The sequence below is a fragment of the Mauremys reevesii genome, linkage group 2, assembly GCF_016161935.1.
Source record: "Mauremys reevesii isolate NIE-2019 linkage group 2, ASM1616193v1, whole genome shotgun sequence".
Classification (NCBI taxonomy): Eukaryota; Metazoa; Chordata; order Testudines; family Geoemydidae; genus Mauremys; species Mauremys reevesii.
In genome coordinates, this window is record NC_052624.1 from 217,728,574 (window position 1) to 217,748,928 (window position 20,355).

The following is a 20,355-nucleotide window of genomic DNA, read 5'->3' on the forward strand; positions in this document are numbered from 1 at the left end:
TCTCCCACTCTCCCACTAAGGATCGGGTTCCTTCATTTATTGTAAACCCAGAACACTGTACTCAGCTTGAGTAAGCAAGCCCCACACACTGGAAATCTCTGGGAATGGAGGGAAAAGAATCCCTCCCCCACTCCATATTCAGAACCACAGATCCACTAGCTCCAACCCAGATTCTTTCATGCACCAAAATCACCTGAGCGGAGACCACTGAATGGTTCTGTTGGATCGGGCCTCTTCTAGGTTGCAGAGAACAGGGAAGGATTTGGCTTACATTTACCAGTGCACTGAGCATACTATTTGCTTTGTGAAGTTCATAACTCCCTCCAGATACTATAGCTATGATGAAGACATGAGCTCCACAGGCAACAGGGTTCCTCTCTCTTCCCATTGCCCTACAGAACTTTTGAGCACAAGTGCTCTTGGTGGTCCCCAATTGTGTCTGCTTTTTACTGCCCTTTGGAGCTTAAGAACTATTCACAGGGATCCTTTCTTTTGCCCTGCATAGACTTTATAAAGCATCATCCAGCCTAATAGACCTTAAACAGTTCCCTGTCAAGCCCTGATAACTTTATCCAGTGAGCTTTCACTGTACCAATCAGTATGTCTACTGAGTAGCCTCATATTCAGAGTAATGACCTGTAACTCAAAAAGAGCTTGACTAATTTTCTTCTTGCTTAGCATAAAAACACAGTAGAGAGTCATCCTGCAACAAAATCCATTGTAACAAACCAATACTAGATGGAACACGCAAACCTGTGACTAGAACTGGGTCTTTTATCTCCAAAGACTAAAGCTTCAATCACCTGAGCTAGGGGAAAACCTTTTCTAGTCTCTCTAAACTGCCCCACTAATGGACAAATTGCTCATAAAATATTATACACACCATAAACATTACAGTTAGTCACAGTCATTAATAACTCTGCTTAATTATAAGCAATTTTCTTCAAATATAGCCAATGTGTCTGTTCTCAAGGAGATTTAACTATGTGGATGGTTTGAAGAGGTGGCAACAAGTCATTTTTTACTAACAGGACACAAAAATTAGATACAAGTCAAAACTTCAAATCAAAATACTTAATGACCTGTAAGTCAGAACCAGTTTGACCACTTTCCCACAAACTTAGTACAAAAATTCTCCTTAATCTTCAGAGTAATCGTTAGCAATTAATTAGTATTATTAGTGGTCAACAGTGCCTTTTCAGGAGAAAAAAGTTGGAGTTATTTCTATGCATGAATAGTTTAATTTTACTGTGTAGAATAATCTCTGTATCCAAACTGAAATCATTCTTTCAAAATGGTTTTCTTTTCTTCTTTTTATTGAAGAGCCTGCCACTATACATACTGTAAGAACAACAAAAATGAAAAACACAGTTTTGGCAAATAAAAATTATCTGAGAGTTAATAGTAGTAGTAATTTTTCCATCTGCTACTCTGTTTATTACTGACCTTTGCAGCAGTCCTGCCACAGTCTCAAATCAATCTTTGGTATCTCACTGCAGCTCATGTATCCCTGAGGGTAGTCTGCCTTTAAGAAGACATCAGGCTGGACCTGCTGGATGTTGTCCGCATTGTCACAGATTACACGTGCCAAAGAGGCCTGCTTCAGCTGAGTGAGTTGTGCCATTGAAAACACTTCAGGATTTTCATACCAAAATCTAGTCAGCAGGCAAAAAGATATGGCATCAGGGATCTGCTGCCTGAGAATTAACAGCATGTCAAATAATGAGGCAAATATAAGAGCAGACAGAGAATGCACCATATGGAAGGGATCACATTTGTTCTCCAGTTACATTTACTTTAATGGTTTTCATGTTTTATCAAATTCTTAAATGTTATGATCTTGAGCTATTATCTGGAGTATGTCTACAACACTGCAAATGGAGTTGTGACTGCAGCATGCATAGACATACTGAGCTAGCTTTGATCTGACTAGCTCAAATAATGATAGCAGTTAGGCCCTGGCCACACAGGCAGCAGCACAGGCTGTACAACTCCACCTGGGACCTAGGGTATATGTTCAACTGGCTAACCAGTGCTGCTTCAGCAGCTTCACTGCTACTGTTATTCCAGCTAACTAGACGAAAGCTAGCTCAGGTATGTCTACATGTGCAGCAGTGTAGATTTACCCAGAGTACAGAGATTGGGCATACATGGTGATGAAGTATGTTACCAAACTGGAGTTCCCAGCATTTCCTGTATCATAAATAAATGTTTCAAATTGTGCAGCATTCTGACATTCAGCGGTCAAATGTCGGCATTCTGATATTTTATCATTTTAAAATAATTGAAAATATCAACATACCAAAAAAAACCCCAATCAAACAGCAGCATATAAGTGACAAGAATCATGCCTGCCCCAAATTAGTGTCATGATAAGATCTTATATCCCATTCTCCCTCTGCATCTCCTCATACGTTTGCTAATTTCAGGCTTCAATCTGAGAAAGGCTGAGTTGAGATCTGGTTGAAATTTTTTCAGTCTTCTTAGCGTATGCGCAACTCCTTATTTAAAAAAAATATTTTAAATTTTTGTTTTTAAAAATATCACATTTTATTGTACTGCAGAGAAGTCATGGGAACAACAAAGGGTTTATTCCGGATCTGAACTGGAGGATATACACTAGTACTGGAGCATTCCACAAATGAGATAAACACTGCTCTCCACCCTCCCCCATCTCCCTAGGGAAGTTTGGTTGAGTCCAGCAGTGGAGTGGGTCTGGTGAGCACTTGTGCACAGCCATGCTGGAGCATTTCCCCTCCATGCACACTCCTGGTGCCTCAGAGTGCATGTAGGGAATGTGCCTTCGGGGAAGGGGAAAGTGTTCACCTCCTCCCTCTGCTTCCCATTGGCTTGTTCAGGGTGTGTATGGGGTAGCTGATTGGCTCTCTTGGGTGCCATCGACCTTCCGTACTTCAAATCCTGCTGAGGCAGACAGGGTAGAAGTTTGCATTCCTTGCAGCATCATGGAGGCCCGTTTTTAGTTTATAGGAATAAGAATAGGAATTGAGTATTAGAAAACAATCTGGAAATGTCTAGTGGGTGCTGTGCAGTGCAGATCAAAGGCTGGAAGGGCCAGCTTCCAGAGGAAAACAGTACAAGACCCTGGATATGGCTGGTGTACCTATTAGCCTATAGGGAAGGAGATACCTTAAGTGTTCAGGGATTGAGGTATCCTTTGGAGGAATCATAATTCCTCCTCATGGGTGGGAATGGCAAGATCTTACAGACCTGGTCTGAGACTTAGGGTTAAGCTCAAGAAGATCAGATGAGATGGATTGGTTATATGACATGAGGCCACTTAACCATGCACTGTATCCAATAAAATATCTTGAATTCAAGGAGCATGAAGGCGGTTGATAGCCCCCTTTGGTTAAAGTTATAAAGTTGCAGCCTGCTTCCTTAGCATCCATCCCTGTTTCATTCACCTGCATGTCCTGATCAATGACAGCTTTTTAATTTTAGATTTAGTAAACACTGGCAACAAGAGCAAATGATTACAGGGAAAGAGGGTTAGAAGCTTGTCTATTGTCCTACTACTATCTCTGTACAACTATAAAGAAACTAGTAAAAAAAATCATTTAAATCTAAAATCATGTAGTTTTAACATTTCTTCACTTTTGCTGTCAGCTGATAAACTGGTAAGTCAGCTACAGTTTGACAGTAAAAAGCCCCAAACTCCTTAGATTCTTTCAAGCCTCAGTTATGATGGACTCAAATACTATCGTATGCTATGTCAAATCTGAGGTATATGCGTGTAGGCACCCTTTATTAGCGAGGCCTCTGAACTTCATTGGTAGTGTTCCAGTTGGGAAAATCTTGAGCAGTGCAATCCAGCCATGGAGACTAAAACTCCCATGATGCCTTGGGTGAAGAGAGAGCACCCGCACGCAGTGGGCTCCATTTTGGAGAGGTGCTGAGATTGTTTTAGTGGAGCTCTGTCCATAGATGCTGCTAATCTGCTGTCAGGAAGCCAGAAGCTGCTGCTGAGAGCCTGCTGGAGAGATTTTAAATAGGGAGCCTCAGGTGTGGATGATGGCTTCAGTGGATGCAGGGCAGAGACTGTTGCTGTGCCTAGAGCTAACTGAGGTGGACCTGTAGTGATGTCAGTGTGAGTAACCACCACCCTTTTTTGGGAAAGTGCTTACAAGGGAAGGGGACAGCAAAGAGACTTTAAGGGGTTGTCTGAGTCTGAGAAGAGGCGGAGTGGTCTTCTCATGGAACCAGAACCCAGGGTTGCTGACATTTGGTTAAAACAACTCCAGTCTTCAGAGGGGGTGTGCAGCTTGGCATGATCCCAAATTAGAATTGTTCTGCCCCTTGCTGCCTTGGCTGGACTGATTCACCAGACCACCAGAGTGCTGTCTCCAGCTTCAAGATCTTCAAGTGCACCCACGCAAGGAAGAGTTTAGAACTCTGAAATCCAGAGGAGTGTACCCTCGGGGGAGGTAGAAGGTGGCAGTGTAAATGCAAGTTAGATACGTTTCCTCTACTACTGAATATTGTATTTGTTAATTGATTTATTGAACTGCCCCCTGCTGATTTAACTGAGTAGTCACATTCAATTTCAGTCTGTTATACCATGTTTCCGTAAATTGTTAAGTAAAGGTGTGTTAACTTTAATCTAAATGTATAATGGGTGTATATTGTTTATAATTGATATTCTTAAAGTAGACCCATTGCACAGATTAGCTCAGGTTTATTCCTGGAGCCTCCCAAGGCACACCATTGAGTGTGTACAGGGCCCAGCCAGATGGAGACCCCACCTATTTTAATTCTCTTTACAAGTAAAATGACTGCAGCAGACGGGTGGACAGAGGATTCCCACCTATCCAACATCTCCACTGGGAGACTCAGGATCTCATTTACTGTCAACAACTTCAGGTGCCTGGGCACATAGGTGCGGGTTGCCTGCTCCCAAGTAACCCAGGGAGGAAAGGGTGATTACATTTGTATGGTATGCAACTAGATTAGCACTTTATGGACACAACTATCATGCAAACCTGATTACCTATCTCCATCCCTGAGCCGTTGAAACTGAGTGACAAAAAGGCACATTAGGGTTGGTCCCACTCTTGTACCAGGAATCAGGTCCTCCACCATCAGAGCTGGCCAAAAGTCAATGTTCAGTGGTGTACCATAGAGCCTAGAAAAAGAATCCAGGTAAAACTCAAATTACAAACATGGAGCTAGACTGGCATTTTGCTTCAGGCTCATTCTCTTTGGAATGCAGGTGTTTTTACAGAGGTTACTTAATCATTACAAACTTTCCTTGAAAGTCAGAACACAGACAATGATTTTTCATCAAAAGAATTCTTATGATCTCACAACCTCCAAAAATGTTTTTGATACAGTCACTGCTGTAGTTTAGAAACAAATCTGAATGCTGAATAATAACCTGCACACTAAGCAGCTTCTCAGATTTAATATTTCAAAATGTGTCTGAGACACAGTGAAAAAAATTATTGGGATGAGTAGATCCAGCTCCAACCCAACTTTGCCTTCCTCTTTGAACACTAAACACAATAAATATACATTTTTCAGCCATATAATTTTAGTAAAGCAAACAGCAGTTCTAGTGGATTATGATATTTGTATTGTTTGAACTTCACTCAGGTAAGAATCACCATCAGCTACTACATCTAAGCAGTATTATATCAAACAAAAAACTTTTAAAGCCAGCTCCTTACTTGGTCTATATTGGTGTAAGTCTCAATGAGCTATGCAAATTTACACCACGTGAGCATCTGGCCCTTCAGTTCTAGAGCCAAGGATGACTGGTATCTGAGTGATGTTCAAACAATACAAATATCAAGATCCACTGGCAATACACTGGGCAGTTAAGGCAAAGCACATTAGAGTGTTTGACAAATTATACCCTTCTGGCATGCTTTGCGATGTCACGTAGACAAGTCTTAATTGTCATCATGAAATTAGGCCTTCACTGACACTAACTTCTGGACCATGAAAAAGCTCAGATGAAGGTCCACAAAACATTTCTGTCAGCCTTTTCAAGATCTAAATCAGTGTTTCCAACTAGCACTTCTCACAAATGTACTTCTGGGAACAACATGCCTGACAGACATTCTTCTTTGTTAGGTGGCCTGAAGTTTATCTTGCATTTCCTATACATATATTATGATATTTCTATTTGTAAAATCTTCTGTGTTATAGGACTTGTTCTCACTTATGACTGTGAGCTAGTCCGAGTTTTCTGTAACAAGGCCAATTTCTGTTCTCAATTTTCACCATGTTCAGTTGTCTAAGGAAAAAAAACCCTATACTGTCACAGCACACAAGCAGCACAATATTATATTTCTACATGGAGTTTCTTCTTCCCTCAGCTGGATTTTCTACATCTCTTTATCTGTCTTTGAGGATCCTTTTTGTTTCCTCACCCTGCCCCCAATTCACACATCTCAACTGAAGACTGAATGGAGTTCATTGGTTCCATCAATGTTACACCTGGTTGGTGAGGATCACTGTTCAGTAACCCACGACAACCCATCCCCTTCCTCCTCTAGAAAGCCATGCAGAGCACTCAGCCTGTACCAGCCCAGAGAAATGAGACCAGAGAAAAGTAGTGCTCTTTGTGCAAGATAATTACTGCTAATTCTGCTCTGAAACACCTTAATAACAAAGCTGTAAGGATTTCTTACACCAGGTACTTGTTCTAGATCACTTTAGTTAAAACCACTACTGTCTTGAATTATTCCTAACATTTTATTCCTAAAATGTTATTGACAAAAGAGGAAAGAACTAGAACAGGCCTCGTGGGGAACAATTAAAAAAAACAGAGAGAAGATGATTATTTTTCTCAAGAGTATTTTACCACTACTTTGGCTCAAGTTCTAACAATAATGACACTGTAAAAGATGTTGGGAGGGTGGACATGGAAGGCAACAGGGCATGTTACGAGTGGAGCAAGAGGGAGTGGAGAAAGGAGTGTGAGAATGAAAACTTTCCTTTTTAAAAAGACTATCAGCTTGTTGACTTAATTCAAACTTGTTAGCACTAAGACCTGAGATTGTAATATTAGCTCAAATGCGGAGAATTGTATGGGGATATACAGTGCTTAAAACTCATAACTGAATAAGATAAGTGACTCTTCAGAAATTTTTTTAAGCTACAAAACTAATTGAAGTCCTGAAGTCACACTGGATAAATGAATGTCTCTCTATTGGAAAAATGGAAGAGATGACAAACAGAAATAGTCAAAAGATGTGTAAAGTTTCTGGGCCAAGGTTGTAATAACTGGGTAAGTGCCTGAAGTCAATGAGATCTGCTGGGTTTTCAGAACTTTTAAGTCAGACCCACTTATTTATGGATTCAAAGCCTAACTTGAGGAAACTCTTTTCCAAAATCTTGGCACAAGAGACTACTTAATAGATAAACTAACGTTCAGAGTACATAATCTAAAGCACAGTTCTGAAGTAACAGAAACACAAATGTGAATAAATACAACTCAGAAATAACATCTAAGGGAAAATTACATTAGGAAATAAAATATAAAATGATTATGGATTACTGGGGGAAAAAAGACATTTTACCTGAGGTAAATGTGTAACAATTTGCAAATACTTTTTGGGTTGCAAATTTGCCGGGGGGGTATAAAAATAATATTTACTACTACAAACGACATCATTTCCCCATGAAAAATCAATGGACTTTCATGTAAATGTTTCTGCAGGTGAGTGTGAGAAAGTGAAAATCAATAGATCTATAATATATATAATGAAAACTCCAGATCTGAGCCCTGAACTATGGGGAAGGGAGGGAGATCAAATGTTGCAACTGAATTTTGCATCCAAGTTTCCATCTCTGTTTACAAGTTCCACATAGACTGGAACTGTGTTGCTAAATGATGACCACTTTTGCTCTTAGCAGATTCTCAGATGATTTAATCTCTTTTGGTCTTTGTTACTGGAAAAGGTGATTGTGCAACCTTCATCTTGCTCAGAAGCCTGCTGTAATTCTGAAACTTGCAACCGCGGTCTACGTGTTTTTAGCATCCTGACACCGGCTGCTCAACAAAAATATTCACTTTTATATTTTGATTTTGACCTACCCAGTGTGTTTCTGATATCTAGCACATTTCATTCAAGTTATGTTCCACATTGTCACCTTTTAAAGTTTCAATTTCTAGTCACAGAATCACTGAATGACAGATTTCTGTGCCTATGTTCCTACTGATTGAAATGAATAGCTTATCTCAAAATGCAAACCAAAATGCCTTATCTGTTTTTAAGTCACATCTTAAAGCTTTCTTGTTCACTGTTGCATTTTTATCAGTAATGATAATTGTTTTTGTTTTATATACTTTTCTGTACTTTGAAACCAATGATGTGTACCGTGCTACATAAAAAGCAGCAGAGCTGAATATTTTTTGTGTAGGATTATACAATTTTAGATTTCAATTGCAGTAAACAAATTACTTACACATTCAATATGAATACTTTTGAGTACATTTTATTTGCACAGTAGGGAATCAATGCACAGTATTGATTCACATAACATTATTGTATTTTCCACTCCATGCATCTGATGAAGTGGGTTATATCCCATGAAAGCTTATGCCCAAATAAATTTGTTAGTCTCTGAGGTGCCACAGGGACTCCTCGTTGTTTTTACTAGTACTAGTGTTTCAGATGGAATTACATTCAGGGCTGCTAGCTACGCTGCTATTTTTAGTCCACTAGCTCAATCAGAACTAGCATGGGTATGTCTGTCCAAGCTGGAAATTACACCTCAGCTTCAGTGCAGACATTCCCTTAGAGAACAAGAAGCTAACTAGCCATGTCATTGACCTCCTCCACGCTTTTTACAACACAAAGGGAAGGCTGAGTCGCTATTTATTTTGTCAAACTCTCGAGAGATTATAAACAATTATTTTCTGTACTTTGAAACCAATGATGTGTACCGTGTAACAATTATAAACTTCCTTATCTCATCATATTTAAAGACTGGTGAAAGAAAACATAAGTTTAAAAAATTTGCTATACTACATTTTCTCTATAATGTGTTATATATGTTAAACATCTCTGTAAGCCATGTACAGCTAGTGAGACTTTATTCTAGTAAGAACGGTTACATGCATTTTCTTGGAAATGCTCAGAGCCTTCATAAAAAAAATCAAATCCCTATATTTCTCCATAAACATAAGCAAAAGGATAGAGTGCCAGTCACCTTAGGTCAACAGTTTGAATCCAGATAGGTCAGGGATGACAGAAAATCATTACCATCTGACTACTGTTTGTTAGCCTATATGGAATGAGTTCATCATCACAAATGCACAGGTGTTTGCATCAGAAAAACCAGTAATGTTAGTCATGATGGCACTAATTATCAGCATCGTTGAGAGTCCAACAGAGAAGCAAATACACATGAAAAATGACTTATCAGTTCACATTTAATTATAGTCCCTCCAAGTTAGCGTTGAGTCATGTTAGAGAGACTAGAGCCACATTAACACAGGGAAATGCTTTCTGCTGCACTCATTCTGCAACAGATCTTTAGTAAGGTTAATCTAGCATTTGCCATTTAAATTATTATTATTTATACCACACAACAAACATGCTTCCTGTTTGCTTGACTAAACAAATGCACATTCAAGCTAGTATTAGACAAGACATCCCTGGGTTGCGGGGGAAACAAGGAGGAGACTGCAGTAGGAAAGACAGGGGCAACTCATCAGTAAGATAATATTGGAACTCATTGAGGGCTAATGTACGATTTGGTGGAAATTTGTTCCATTACCAGATCACCAAAAGTTAATATCTCTGCTGACTCATTTGTTGACTAGGTCTCACAACAGCTGTGGGTCCTGAGGAGTAATTACAGTGATCAGATCAGTGTCCTTGGGAACTAGCTTAGGAAGGGGATTCCTCATGGAAAGAGGTCAGCATGGAATCAGCCCAGAAACAGTTGTGGGAGAAGCAGATAAGCCAGGCATCAAGAAAGAAATGAAAGAATGGTGGGTTTGACAGTAAGTGGGGGAAGCAGAGAAGATTTCAGAGGACAGATAAGGAGTTATGTTTTGTCCATGTTAAACGTAAGTTGATGGCAATATATTAGAAGTAGATGTGAGATAAATCATGTGACATGCAGGACTAGGTGAGGAGTGTGAGGTAAAGAGTAGAGAAATAGCTCTGGTCATCTTCAGTGTACAGACAGTAGCTGCGAGTATGTGAGCAGATGAGATCACTCAGAGAAAAGGCATACAAATCAGAAGACGGCGCCAAAGACAGAGCTCTGCTGGACTCCACAGTAAAAGGGAGAACAGAGAAACCACCTAAAAGACAGAGTGGTTAGAGAAGAAGGAGAACCAGTAGAAGACTGTATATTAAAAAACAAACAAACACACACACACACACACACACACACACACAAAACAAGAAAGAATAAGATGCTGAGAAAGAGGATATGATTAACACTGTCAAACACAGCTAAAAAATTAAGGAGGGCTATAGATTTGGTCAAGAAAAGCTTGTTAGAAATCTTGTGCAAGCAGTTTTGGTGGAGTGTAAAGGGTGAAAGCCAGACTGGGGGCAAGGGATCCAGGATGGAGATGATGGAAAGGAACTCAAGTAAAGAGCGTTAAATGGCTCATCCGGTGTGTTTGGAGATGACAGGATGGAAGGAAGGAAGGAGAATAGCTGGAGAGATAAATAGGACTGAGGATGGGGAAACCTTATGATGCTTGTATGTTGAAAGAAAGAAGCCAGAAGAGAATGACAAGTTAATTAGAAGAGTAGAGGAGAGGTTAAAAGTGGGGGTAAGTGTTCAGATGGGAGATGAATGGGGTCAAAAACATAGGTGGAGCACTTGAGGAGAGCAGGCAAAAAGGGTCAGTGCCAGTTATCGGGAAGAAGGAAAAGGGCTGAGAAAGGCTGAGGGAAGATAGAGGAAGGGAGATAGAGATCTGGAAGGAGAGAGATCTCATCAATCCTGTCTGAAAAAACAAGAAAGGAAATTGCATGGAGAGGGAGACTAAGATTAGTCACTGTGTGACTAAGGTTTTAAGAGGGAGTTTACAGTTAAGCAATTTTAAAAGCATTTAAAAACAGACTTTCTGTGGCCTCTGATGAGACATTAAGATACAGTATTAACTGCCATGTATCACATACAATAAGTGTATTTTCACTAATACTCACTTTTTCAGCTTTTCTCTAATCTTTGGCTCTTTAATCTCATTGTGAAGATCCTCAAACTTCTCAACTGAGGTTAAATTACAGAAAACCCTATAGTCAACGTATGGAGGAATCCCATGGTCACGCCCCCTCTGGATATTCGTAGCTGCCAGATCCAGAGCCACTGAGTGTGCCATGGAGAAAAGCCTCTCAGTCAGCTCCAGGTTCAAAAGCTGAGAAGATACTCGCATTTTACCAGCAATGCCAAAAAGGCCACGCAGGAGTGGATCAATGCCACCTTCCTGGATTATCCGGAATGGTGAAAAGAAAGCTTTGTGGAGTGGAAGGTGGCCTTGTGGGATTTCGCCAAAGGTCTCATTCAAGCGATAAAGAATCGGATTGATCAATGTGTGACCAAACCTAAAAGCTGCAGTTGCAAAGGAATTAATAATCCCGGCATTCACATTGGGGTTATAACCTTTGTAGTCACCCATCATCTTCATGCCATGGTCACCAAGGATCTTGGGTAGCCAGTGGCTATAGGTAATATGTTGCATCTGTGCACCAACAATCTTCCTGGCTTCATTGTAAATAATATCTCCATTCCAGTGTGGGTTCATTTTCAACAGTGCCCTTGCTATGCGGTTATGTTCACGGAACCACAAAGTGTGCATGGCTGTGAGGCCCAGCTGCTCATTGGCTCGGTGATCTCCTGCAAGGAAGCAAGGTATAGAGCTTTCATTTTCAACTCTTGTGCATTCAGTCGGGGGACCTGTGGCAAATGGTAATAAGTGCTTTCCAGAAGATGGCACAAGCAGGCCTTCCTTGAGGAGACCATGTTGATTTGTATTATCCCTTAACTCTTCTGACTCCCTGTCAGAGCTTGCATAAACGTTAGAAGCATCAATATATGATGTTAGATGGTTTATCTGTTCCCTTGCATAGACTGAATTCATTATTAAAGAGGTCATCCCACTACCACAAACTGGACTTGAGCGAACAAAGAACATGCATTTAGAATTTGTCACTCGGGGATCATTCTGAGGAATAATGATGGGGAAGCAAGGTGGATCATTAGTACACACTAAGCTACAAGAGCGTCCATCAGAAAAACGTGACATACTCAGTGCAGGCACTGTCTGATCCAAGTCATGGTCTAAAAACTGGCCCCACTGCATGAGCATATGAGTGTACCTATCATCAGGAGTTATGGTCTCTGTACCAATCATTTCTGTTGAAATAAGCCTTGGTAGTGGAAGAGGATAGCCATTATACAAAGAGTCATGACTGACACTCCTGGGTAAGTTAAAGCCATTTTTGTACACAGGTTTAAGGATCCGTTCGAAAGCAATCAAAGAGGCACCCCACATTGGGTGCTGTAGGTTGTTGCATGTTCCATCGTAGCTTCTGTACTTTTGATGGAAACAGATGTTAGAGCAGTTTGGGAAACGCCTGTGAGCTGTACATCCAGAAAGATTGGCAATCAGACTGAGGTAGTGTGGGGAAACCAGGTCATTGTAGCGAAACTCTGAAACACAACATTTGAAGAAATTAATTGATCTCATATAAAAGAGAAGTGTAAGAATCCATGTAAGATTCTTAAGTTCAATAGTAATTAATGGTGTGTATACATGGATAAAAGTCTCTTTATCATAAAGTGTTTGTCATGATATAGGCCTTACTCAATTTCTGATAGACTGTGGTCTGCTCCTGCTCCTGGAGAAGTTAATGGCAAATCTCCTACTGACTTAAACAGGGGTCAGGATTGGGTTGTGGAGAAAACACTGAAGTGATAGCAACAACAGCTAAAGTGGGGTGGGATGTGAATACCAGAGAGGGCTAAAAAATAATATACAGAAATGCTAAAACTCTATAAAATAGGTCTGAAATATGGGCAGGTAACAAAGCAACTGATATTTAAGATGGAAAATGCAAGCTAATATAGCTGGAAGATGAGGGAGGAGGGAGAGAAGCCTTATCAATGGGAGGCAGATATTTGGAAGGCAGTAATGCTGAAAGAGGACTAAGAGTGATAGTGCAAATTAAATTTGAGCTAGCAATGCAACAGGAGAGCAAAAAAATGATTTTGTTTCTGTTTTTAAAGCAGAGACATTGTGTCATGGACTAGGGAGGTAATAATTGCTGATGAAACCAGACTGAGAATACTGCATTCTGTTCTTGAATCTGAATGACAGAAAGTTTATATAAAACTGGAGAAAATTCAGAGAACAACTGACAATATTTAAAGGGCTGAAGGGATTGATTTATGAAGAAAGATAAAAAGAAATGTAATAGCTTGGCCAAACAAAGGCTAAGGGGGATATTAGAACTGACTAGGAGTATTTGGCGGATAAAAACATCAAAGAGAAAGAATGCACCAGGGGATGAGAATAAACTGATAGGAGGAAATTGGGCAAAGGAACACATAGGCTGATCATTAGAAAGCTGTTTTTAAACAGAAAAATATATTAGCCTACAGAAGACACTCCCACTGAAGATGGTGAATGATCCATCATTTCAGTAATTTAAAATTGAACTGAATAAAGCACTGGAAAGTATACTGTAGAAACGAATCTGAGATTGGCATGGGCTAGACTATTGGTAGAAGTTTTTATATCCTCTCCATCTCTAATTTCTACAGTTCCATAAACCACACAAAAATACCCTGCAGAAATCAGAATATTCTTTCAGTTATTTATAATATTTTCACTACTGAAAACAGTCCTCTAAAGCTCTTCTACACATTTCCATTGTAGTTCAATGTACGTCAGTGCCACACCCTGCTCACAATAAATTTCTCTTATAATAAACTCCATTACAAAATGTACGTTACTAAGTAACTGGGCAAATGGGAGACTACAACACGTCATACTGAAAAGTGTACTGTCAGTATGGAGGGAGGCTCCTAGTAGATTGGTCTTGTGACCAATCTTATTTAACATTTTAATTAATGATCTTGGCACAAAAATAGGAGTATGCTAACAAAATTTGTGGATGACAGAGTTGGGAGACATTGCCAATACAGAGGAGGACCAGAATATCAAACAAGATTTGGATGACCTTAAAAACTGGAGTAATAGAGATGGGATGAAATTTAATGGTGCAGACTGCAAGGTCATGTACTTAGGTAGTTGTGACAGAATGTATCCTGTGTCCACACCCTGAACACTATTGCAATAATCTTTATACAAAGTATGCCTTGAGAGAGATTTAAAAACTCAATTTGCTGACCAATAATATTATGGCAAAATGCATGTAGCAGTGTTATATGTGAAGCTATAAACATAAGCTGAGATGACGACTAAAAGTATGGAGTAGGCCAAACCCGTTCCTCAGAGACAAAGAGCAAGCTGATGCCTCAGCCAGGTGTAAACAAGGCTGATGGGCCATTCCTTGCTAAGTGGCCATTCTTTGGCAGGAAAGGGGACAAGGGCAAAAATATCTACATCTTAGCAAAGAAACAGCATGGAGTTGCCTTCCACACAGGCTGCCTGTTACCTTTCTCCCAGCTGGAAATGCTTCTCAAAACAGGGAACAAATTATAAAAAGACACCCCAAGGCACCTCCTCTCTTCCTCCCTTTCTGTCCACTGATTCACTGAACAAAATGGGACAAAGGAAGCAGCCATTAAAACTGAAGAAGAGGTCCTGGCCTAAGAAGTTTAACCAGTAAGAATGTTGAAAGCATATGGAGAGAAAAACTTTGTTTTGATTTAACCTAGTTTGGTAAATTAGACATTAGTTGTGTTTTATCTTTATTTTTCTTGTAACTGTTTCTGACTTTTATGCCTCATTACTTGTATTCACTTAAAATCCATCCCTCTGTAGTTAATAATTTTGTTTTATTGTTTTATCTAATCCAGTGTGTTTAAATTGAAATGTCTGAAGAACTAGTAAGATGGCATAGTATTATCTTAAAATAATAATGGACTTAACTTAATAATACTTCTATTGTCCTGGAGAGGGCTGCACAGTACAGGACATATTTCTGGGAGAAAATTTAAGACAGAGTTTATTGGGGTCACCTTGCATTATAACCAAGGCTGGTAAGAGCCAAGGTGCAGCTGGCTGGCTGCAACACACAGATAGACATAGCTAGAGGCTGTTTGTGAGAAGTCCAAGCTGGAGGCTACAGCTGCAAAGCAATGTACAGGGAACCCCAGCTTAGAGGGCAGGGGTGATATGTCTACTCGTTAGTCCGGACTGTAGCATGGGTATGTCACAGTTATATTCTGCTATAAGTTGGGGATGTACCAACTGGAAGCAACAGAGTAGGAGAAAGACCTGGGTGTATTGGTTGATAACAGGGTTACTATGAGCTGCTAATGTGATATGGCTGTGAAAAAGGATAATGAAATCCTAGGATGCATCAAGTGAAGTATTTCTAGTAGAGACAGGGAAGTATTACCATTATACAAGGCACTGGTGAGACCTCATGTGGAATACTGGGTGCAGTTCTGGTTTCCCATGTTAAGAAAGATGAATTCAAACTGGAACAGATGCAGAGAAGGGCTACTAGGATGATTAGAGGAATGTAAAACCTACCATACAAGAGGAGACTTAAGGAACTTGGCATGTTTAGCCTAACAAAAAGAAGGCTGAGGGGAGATACGATTTCTCTCTATAAATACATCAGAGGGATTAGCATGAGGGAGGAAGAGGAGTTATTTAAGTTAATGGCCAATGTTGGCACAACAACAAATGGATTTAAACTGTCCATCAACAAGTTTAGGCTTGATATTAGATGGAAGTTTCTAACCATTAGAGGAGAGGGTTTCTGTGTAACTTTGGTGCTGTGATGTATCCTGCATCTATTCCCCCTGTGTTTGAGTTTGATCAACTCAGCGTAGCACAGCTGTATGCCAAATAAAGATACCTGAGTGACAAAGGCTGGAGTTGAACTGAGTTCTTGGGAAACTGAGTGGAAAGCGGTCTCGGAGGGAATCCCAACAAGGACATCAGTAACTCGACCACAGGTTATAGCACTATTGCAGGAGTAGGTGGGTGAGATTCTGTGCCCTGCAATTTATGGGAGATCAGACTAGATAATCATGATCGCCTGTTTTGACCTTAGTGTCTATGAGTTAGCCACCCCTGCAACAGCTTCCCTTTTCCATTTATATCCCTGCCCTGGACTAGCCATGTGAGAGGTAGGGAAACTGGCAATGGCTCACATGATTGGTTGGAAAGGGATACACTTCAAACTTTCTTTGCCTCTGATTAACTCCAAGTTATGATATAATGGAGTGACAACATATAACAAAGTTATCTAGTGGGACCAATTCTTTCAAAATACAATAGTGATTATATGGATGCATCCCTACTGTATGTGAATATGAATGGTGTAGATGAATTGCACTTAAATTATAATTTAAAACATAATAGCAGTAAAGAATATACTCTAAGGTAAATCAGAGGAAGAGTGCTATGGAGCAAATTACCTGGAATAAAATTATAAAATAATAATTTGCTTATTATGTTCTGATATTAACTACCCTGTATGGGAAAAACACAATCCCTGAACTAGAAGTTCAGATTCCATCAGCACATGCAAAGTTGTTACCCCTCTGAATCTTCTATATTAAAGATTAAAAAGTAACATGAAAACAAACTCAAGGAAAAGATTGGTTTTATAGTAAATATACTTGTTATTAGCTCTGAGAAAAAAATAGCTGGAACAACTTCTCACTGGAAAAAAAACAAAACAGGTGCTGAACATTTGGCTCCTATACAAAAGCATTGCACAAGGAGTTTCATCCACTTATAACATTTGTCGTATGAAAACAAAATAACATCAAAGGCTGTGAATATGGAAGGAAATTGTCTTTTATTTGTAAGAGCACAACAATAATAATATAAAAAAATTAAGCACAGAATGTGATCACTGATAACAGCAAATCTCAAATTGTTAGTGTTTCTTATGGCTAGTTTGTTTAATATACCACCCAACACGTTCTCTAAATCCTATCTGATGTAACAGGCTTTGTACAAGAAATATCAATGACAGGTAACGTCAGTCACCCAATCTAGTGTTTTAAAAAAGATAGACATAATGTATATTTGTGGAGAACGTGGGAATTATCCGTATTGTTCTGTATTAATTTTATATCTGTCTATGGGCTTGGTGGTAAATGTGTTTCCGGCTAAAGGGCATCTAAAGAGTTAAATCAGTTTGAACTTCACCTACAAAAGCTACTGGGTTCAAATAGCCATATTCACATGCCCATTGGACAATAATTCCTTCAACGCTTACCTCTGCAGGTGTGGAATTGGGTGTGGCTAGTTCAGAGGGAAGGAGGGTAGAAAGTCTCCAGCTGGAAACCAAGGGTTTTTTTTTATGATGGAACTTTCAAACAAAAAGTTGGAGAAGCAGTTAAAAAGCTGAGCCTTGGAGGAAAGGAGAGACAGAGGAGTTGCAGAGAAACTGATTGTAACATGGTCCACAGTTGCTGAGGCATTAGGGATAAGTGAGGACCTACCTAAAACTTTCAAGGGACAGCCAAGTTTATGTAAGACAATAGGCATGTAGGCTTTTCTTATGTTTTACCCTTTTCTCTCTGATTCTTATGCTGCTATAACCAAATAAATCCAGCTTTGTTCTCTGTCCCTGGAAATTCTAGAGCAGATGTCAAACCTAGTTGGACCCCATGGAGGTAATACGGTTGGTTAACAGAGGGTGCTAGAATCTGGTGGTCCAGTAAAAAGTGTGGTGAATCATGGGATTCAAATCTGAAAGAAGTGCATCAAAGACGGCCACAGTGGGAGACAGGACATTGGATGAGGTGAGTCGGTACCCTGAGGTGGTACTGAGAATTTGCTCTCTCATGTGCTTGGCTAGCCGGTTCTTTCTCAGATGCTCAGCATGTATTTGATAGCCATATGTGGGGTTGGGAAGGAATTTTCTCCCATGTCAGTTTGGCAGTGACCTTGGGGATTTTTCACCTTCCTCTGCAGCATGAGGTGAGGGTTGCTTTCCAAGATCATCTGGGTCTAGATCATTTAACCAGCTCCCTGCCACTGCAGGGGTCTCATGCATAGATGCACCTCAGTCCCTCCTATTCTCTGCCTGTGGCATAAAATAGTTTAGTCTCCTGAGGGCTGTGATACCTTGGTCTAATTTCGGTTGTTGGGTTTGTAGTTGCTGGGTGGTGTTGGTGGCCTGTGATGTACACGAGGCCAGACTAGATGACCTGGTGGCCCCCTCTGACCTTGAATTCTATAACTCTGGTTCAGGCCTTTTGCTGACAAGAAGTGCCCACAGACTGATCACAGGTATGGTTCACCCTTCATCCAGAACAATATCATATAACATCATATATATAAATTATATACACAGAGTCAATGACAGCAGGGCTCTTAAAGAAGTATCTTTCCAACGGGAAAAGGAGAACAGAGGAACAGAAAAGAGGACCAGCTGCCCACATCAGATAGATCCAGCCTCCAATCAATCTCAGGTGTTCCATCCCCCATAGATCCATAGAATTAACAGAATTAGGAATTCCTGTCCCTTCCTTACTTTGAAGCCTTTTAAACACCTACCCAGTGAGGAGACAATCATGCCTTTAATTTTGACATTAATTTCACATGTTATTACATAGTAATAATAGATAGCATGTTTAAAACAAACATAAGGAAATGCTTCTTCATACAACACAGAGTCAACCTGTGGAACTTACTGCCACGGGATGTTGTGAAGAACCAAAGTATAACTGGATTCAAAAGAGAATTAGGAGAATAGGTCTATCAATGGCTAGTAGCCAAGATGGTCAGGGACACCACCGCATATTGTAGAGGTCCTTGAGCCACTGACTGTCAGAAGCTGGGACTGGATGACAGAGGATGGCTCACTTGATAATTGCCCTGTTCTGTTCATTCCTTCTGAAGTAGTGGTGGGCAACTGCGGCGGCCATGCCTACGGATGGTCAGTGTAAACACTGTCTTGCGGTCTGCCAGCAGATTACCCTGACAGGCCACGTGCCTGCTCTGAAGTATCTGTCTCCAGCCACTGTCAGAACCACCATTGAAGTGACCACATGTGGCCATTCTTATGTTCTAATAATTGCTATATTGAAGGAAGAGACAGAGAATTATAAATTTGTATGCTTGTGTTAAGCAGTAGTGAGGAAACAGATATAGAAAGTTACACTTCAGGAGATACTGCTGTGCCATCAAAGTCCTCCAACTTAGGCCCCAGCACCACCTGCTGAAGCCTTGGGTCCTCCACATTGTCTCTGAAACTCAGGAACAAAGTCACTCAGTTAAATCTTTCACCACTTCTTCCATATGGCTGGTGTACAGCAGCAACTACAATTTCACTTGAACTTCATCGAGTCAAATGGCTACATCAGAAGTAGCAGACTTTATTGCAGTGATGCCTCCTTCGTATTCATAAATTGGGCAGTAGGTAGTAATATGTTTGATGGTTTGTCATAGGGAACCACACTCACATGCTGGGGAGTCCTTGATTTTCCATTTGTGCATTATATGTCCGCATCTACCATGACTGGTTTGGATTCGGTTCAGAGTTGACCAAGATGACTGTGGAAGATTGAACCCAGGAAACTTCTGCGTGGGATCCGGCACAAGGTGCTTATTTTTTAAGTCTTGTTTAGCCCAATCTGCTTTCCAAACCTTCTCTGATCATAGTCCGATTGCATGAGGTAAAGCAGATGTTCCCAGAAAGGCTTGCAAGACTTAAGAGATTTGGAGGGGGGGCATTGTCGAGGTCTTGGTGGATAGAAAGACATCTGTTTTACTGGTTCGCTGAGCTTCACAGCACTGCAGCAATTCAGCGTATCAGTGCGGGAGTGAAGTTAAAAAGAACATGTACCTATGGCGTTGTGTCGACTTAAGGGTTCCAGTGACACACGGCATCACTGTATTCAGCTGGGTGTCAACAAGTCACGTGTGGCTGCATCTGCTCCATATAGGTGAACAATATTCAGCTACCAAATATACAAGTGCTATTGCAGATGTTCGCAACTCTGAGGCCGATGCACACAAAGTTGTACCTGCTAGTTTCTAAATTATATTGGCTCTCATTTTTATCTTTGCAGTTACCTTCTCAAGGTGATCATGGAAGGTAAGGATGCAGTCGAGTTCCACTCCAAAGTATGTTGGCGTGTAATTATGTTGCACATTTTTACCACAGAAAGCTACTTTGTGTGTTTTTGGCATTCCTATTATCAAGATGAAATGCGCTTCCTATTGTTTTTCTAGGGTTTAGTTTC

General features: G+C 40.3%; 1 protein-coding gene across 2 annotated transcripts in view; it reads right to left on the reverse strand.

Moving 5' to 3' along the window:
• The window catches only part of PXDNL (peroxidasin like), a 299,709-nt gene that overhangs the window by 50,764 nt on the left and 228,590 nt on the right, over positions 1-20,355 (reverse strand). For both annotated transcript variants that reach the window (XM_039527937.1, XM_039527936.1), the window contains exons 17-19: positions 11,151-12,654; positions 5,009-5,143; positions 1,447-1,655 (exon numbers count right to left, since the gene is read on the reverse strand). In XM_039527937.1, the coding sequence (XP_039383871.1) occupies positions 1,447-1,655; positions 5,009-5,143; positions 11,151-12,654 (1,848 nt within the window). The remainder of the gene's footprint in view (positions 1-1,446; positions 1,656-5,008; positions 5,144-11,150; positions 12,655-20,355) is intronic.